The sequence below is a fragment of the Nicotiana attenuata genome, unplaced genomic scaffold, assembly GCF_001879085.1.
Source record: "Nicotiana attenuata strain UT unplaced genomic scaffold, NIATTr2, whole genome shotgun sequence".
NCBI lineage: Eukaryota > Viridiplantae > Streptophyta > Magnoliopsida > Solanales > Solanaceae > Nicotiana > Nicotiana attenuata.
Window position 1 is genome coordinate 255 of NW_017681816.1, and position 5111 is coordinate 5365.

General features: G+C 35.6%; 1 protein-coding gene across 1 annotated transcript; it reads right to left on the bottom strand.

Moving 5' to 3' along the window:
- Nucleotides 1-555: 555 nt before the first annotated feature.
- Nucleotides 556-3519, bottom strand: LOC109221966 (malate dehydrogenase-like). Its single transcript, XM_019386386.1, has 6 exons — nucleotides 3342-3519; nucleotides 3065-3240; nucleotides 2237-2514; nucleotides 2013-2148; nucleotides 1779-1890; nucleotides 556-983 (listed from the first exon to the last, which is right to left on the bottom strand). The coding sequence occupies exons 1-6, from the start codon at nucleotides 3472-3474 to the stop codon at nucleotides 889-891; spliced, it is 930 nt and encodes a 309-aa protein (XP_019241931.1). The 5' UTR covers nucleotides 3475-3519; the 3' UTR covers nucleotides 556-888.
- Nucleotides 3520-5111: the final 1592 nt, after the last annotated feature.

Below are 5111 nucleotides of genomic sequence, written 5' to 3' on the forward strand. Positions count from 1 at the left end.
AATTGTGTATCCTACATAATTTCGAAGAAGAAGAAGGGATGTCCTTTTTTTTTCCAACCAGTTTCATGGGATATCTGCTATATCTAGCCAAACCCTCATCGCCTTTGAACTATTGATTTATGTCATTGGAAATAACCAATTAGATTTACGACGAAATCTAGATATCGATGACTGATCCAATTTGAGTACCTCGATTGTGTCGAACTTCTCATTTTTGGAATAGTTACGGAATCTCCATGAAAAGGATCAAACCTTATTCCATGGTATTTACATGAGGTTCCTCACGAAAATTACAATGTATATATAAAGGGAAATTTGGCTAGTCATTCCACTACCCAACCCCTAATAATCACCAGACATCAAAATAAAGGGAAATTTGGCTGAAAATAGAAGGTTAACTCCGTAAAACAAGATAGCAGTTAGATCCCTAAAACAAGATAAGCTAAAACCAAGAATAGAGAGCATCTGGAAAAATGATGAGCAAGTGGAGTGGACAACATGCTAATCTAAGGTAGAGGTGGAAGCATATTCCAAGCAGCCACAAGCAACGATGGATACTCGCAGATTTTTTATGAAAAATGATGCGCAAAAGCAACAACAACAACAACATCAACCCAGTAATCATCCCACTTCAGAGACAAGATGTGCAAAAACAATAACACAGAAAATATCATCTCAGGGACAACACAAGATGCTAATTATTCATGAAAATATCAGTTCTATTTCAAAACATGGACATAAAAATAGAGTACAATTAAAGAGTAAACAACTGACGACGCAGCATCCCATTATCACTTTCCTCAAGAATCAACAATGGCCTTATTCAAAACTGAAGCCACTTCTATTATCACCATATGTTGAAAAGGCAATTTAGGAAATGTTGGCAATTTAGGTAAGGCAGGAATATGCCAATGCTTTTTCCTCGGATAGTTCCTCAGCTGTAGCGTCCAACTTCTTTCTTGAGAACTCATCAATTGAAAGACCTGGACGCACGAATAACAAATAAAATACTTTAAGGCCCTGCCGACAGGCAACTCATACAAATTTATAGCACCACCAAGGGAACAAAATACTCCTACATAGATGTTATCTAAAGAGAAAAAAGGAGAGCTATAAGCCAATAAGGAACCTTCAGACCAAGGTTTAACACCAACAAAGAAAAAGAAACTAATAAAAGAAAAGGAAGACAGATTTCTCATGAATACTATATGTCAAAACATCAAAAAGAAGGCAAATCAAATACAGAAGGAAACAGCTCAGTTACATTAAAAAACAGATAAGTGATATCTGAATTGCAAAATTCAACTTCCACTATATTGAGAGCAAAAAATTTCAGAAAAATCATTAGGTAACATCTAAAACTAAAACTTCAGACAAGGTTGGCATTTTTTATTAAGCCATGCCAATAAATGGCTTTTTTATGAAAATTATTAAGCCATATAGACAAATAGCTTTTTTATGAAAACCAGTAAGGCAAATTAACGTCCAATTTTGTAATATTTTCCCCAGAAGCCCCTTCCACAAACATGTTGTGACAATCATTGAGGCTAAAGATGGCTAACACAAGGAATCCGAATCCCATAATCCTACACCATGATTTATGACTCTGCTTAATTCACTTTCCCCACCAATCCCAAACTAACAATTTGGCTGACTAATTGTAGTTAAAGAGAGAAACTGCTGAAAACGACAACATAATAGGAGCCCAACATGACATAGTGTAATACTTAGTTGAATCAACGACAATATCTGCATGCAACTTAATGCTTTTCACTAACCTTGAACAATAGACCATTCTCCATTTTTGCATGTAACTGGGAAGGAATAAATAAGCCCAGCTGGGACATTGTATGACCCATCAGAGTAAACACCCATAGAAACCCAAGTTCCCTGCAACATTTGGTTAGAGAAAGAAATGAGACAAGTACTACTTTCGAGTTAAATCTACCAAATATCTGCACAAATAATTCCTTTATTTTATATACAACAAGGCCCCAAGTTAAAAAATCTACCTCTGGAGTTCCAAGGACCCAATCACGTATGTGATCACAAGCAGAACTAGCAGCGGAAAGGGCGCTAGAAAGCTTTCTAGCCTTGATAATGGCAGCACCCCTCTGCTGTACAGTAGAAATGAACTCACCATTCAACCTAAATAAAAGGAATACAATTATCAGTTAATACACAAGCTGGGAAAAAAGTGCTAATCAGTTCACAACAAGTCACTGATTCATTATACCATGCATCATCAGCCACAAGTTCACGGACTGGCTTATCTCCAGCTGGTGTTGCAACTGTTGCATGGTTGACATCAGGGTACTGTGATGATGAGTGGTTTCCCCAGATGATGACATTTTTAACATCGCTCACTTGAACATTCAGTCTCTCTGAGATTTGGCCTAGGGCCCTGTTATGGTCCAACCTTGTGAGACAGGAAATGTTCTTCTCAGGAATGGATGGTGCATATTCTTTCAAGATCAATGCATTTGTATTGGCAGGGTTAGCAACGACCAACACCTGGAAGAGACAAAAGGGAAAAGTTTTAATACCTCAAATGGAATGAAGTTGCACAACATACACATGGAAAATCCTGAAACCAGTTCATCAATGCATCCATTGACACAAACAGAAGGCAATAAAAACAGTCATTATGCAGCAGAATGGACTTATGAAAGTAACACACAAGATGAAAATCACAATCCTGTTCCATACATATTCTGATTACTTGCTCGGAAACTTTCATCAACAACATACGACATTAAGTTGACAATAAGCATCATGTAACTACTACTCTCACTGACTTAGGTGATCTATTCAGCTAAGTTTTCTGAAAGTTTCATCAACAACATAAGACATTAAGTTGGCAATAAGCACCACGTAACTATTCTCACTGACTTAGGTGATCTATTCAGCCAATTGATCAATTACTCCCACAGTCAAATAGAAGAATAATCTGATTCAATAGCTAGAAATATATCATGCAATGCTGAACACTGGGTGCAATTTATAAAAAAGAAAAGTTAGCATACAAGACAATCTAAACACAGATCTATAAACTTTGCCCGACCTTGCAGTTGGGAGCTGCATGCTTCTCCAAAGCAGAAGCCTGGGACTTGTAAATAGAAACATTCTTGGACATCACATCTTTTCTCTCCATGCCTTCTTTCCTGGGGAAACCTCCAACCATGACCGCAACGTTAACACCAGTGCATGCTTCAACAGCATCAGTTGTGGCAACAACACCTGACACATACATAGCAAAACATACCACTTAGCCCATGTTTATTTCCGACAAAGTAATAAAACGGCAAAACATTAAAGTTACACGAAGCAAGGGCACCAACCCTTAAGAAGAGGGAAGGCAGCATCCACTAATTCCATCTTCACTCCATTCAATGCCTCTGCAGCAGGTGGAATATCCAACATGTGGAGAATTACAGGCTGATCTGCACCCAACATCACTCCCCTGGCAATCATTGGAACCAAAGCATATCCAATTTGTCCTAAAAAACAGAAACAAACACTATCCCGTTAACATAACATTCCAATCAACTCCATATTTTGGAACGACAAAAAACTTTAAAAAAATTGCAACTTTAGAAAAGACAGTCTTAAATCCTTGAAAATAGATTTTGGGAAAGTACCTAACTAGCCAATTTACATACTTATCTAACACATGAGATGCTTTTCCAAACCATGAATCCATAAATTTGCATGACATAATATTATTACATGTTGGTTTTCCATTTCTGAATCATAAGCATAACAGACACATCAACTCAATCATGCTCCATCAATAACAACTACACCTCAATCTTAAACTAGTTGGGCATGGTGTTAAGAATAGTGAAACCATTTCGTTTCATTTAGACCTGCTTATTGAAATAATTGAGAGTTTCGGAATCTACCAAGTTCTCGGAAAAACAAAATCATAGTGAATTAAATTAGCAGAATTTCTGATCATCAGAATTATAGGCAAAAACTAGAATACAGGCTTATCTTTAAAATATAATTAACATCACCAGTAAACACAGTTAAGACCAAGTGGTGAAACAACAAATGTGTCACCTCAAGGAAATGAATCAACTACAGTAAACAAAGTAATACTCCCCCTGCTCCTTTTTACTTGTCCAATATGCATTTTGCACACCCCTTAAGAAAATATTAATTAAGTATTTATTTTACTAGATTACCCTAATTAATCTCTATTAATACTATACTTTTAAATCTCCATTCTAGCAACAGAAGCAATGATTTGAAACCATATGTTTCAACTTGAATCTTAGTAATTGGAGCCACAATGTTTGAAATATTAATACTATCCCATTGCTTTTTACTTGTCTAGTATACTAAGAATAGATTTTTTTTTTTTTACTTGTCCACTTCAGCAAATCAAGAGAGACTAATTTGTACTCAATTTTACCCTTATCATTAAGTAACTATTTCCCAAGCCATTTCCCCAACTTATTTGTAGTTGCAATGGGCAACTACAACCAATGTTTTAAAAGGCGGGGGCGTGAGGCGAGGCGTAAGCGCTGAGACATTGGGCGTAAGTCCCACGGATCTTTTAAATTTTACTAATGTCAAGAATATTAAGATAGTATTAAATAAAAAATAATTATAAAAATTACATTAAAATCATTTATTTAAAATATTTATAAATTATAATTCAACTATGAGTAATACGAAAAGTATGACATATATCATAATATGCAAATTAGGTGCAACGTTGTTACAACTCAAACATCAAAAGTTATGTATTCGATGCGAAATCTTATATGTCTCTTAAGGAGTAATGAATNCTATGTGTAGGAAGAGTTTGGATGATAATGATCAAAAGAGACATACGACACTAAAGAAGAGATGGAAAGATTTGGGAGCTCATCCAATTTTGTACGAGGCACGAAAACGGATAGCGTAAAAAGGAGAAAAATGAATTGACTCACTTTATTGTTTTCTCATCTTCCCTTCTATATGCATAACAATCTAAGAAGGCGTTTGCATATATAAATTATAAGTTTTTTTTTAAAAAAAAGTGTATTTGGAGTGAAGTAGAAAATGGTAACTAGAATTTAAAATCATGTTTGGACATGCATTTCACTTGAAAAATGTTG

What these genes read in the sequence shown, in the direction of transcription:
- LOC109221966 (XM_019386386.1), bottom strand. Translation starts at nt 3,474, where the DNA reads ATGATTGCCAGGGGAGTGATGTTGGGTGCAGATCAGCCTGTAATTCTC. An exon ending in ATGCAGCTCCCAACTGCAAG is followed by an intron (nt 2,515 to 3,064) that starts GTCGGGCAAAGT and finishes TGTCTCTTCCAG; the next exon opens with GTGTTGGTCGTTGCTAACCC. An exon ending in AGAATGGTCTATTGTTCAAG is followed by an intron (nt 984 to 1,778) that starts GTTAGTGAAAAG and finishes TCGTGCGTCCAG; the next exon opens with GTCTTTCAATTGATGAGTTC.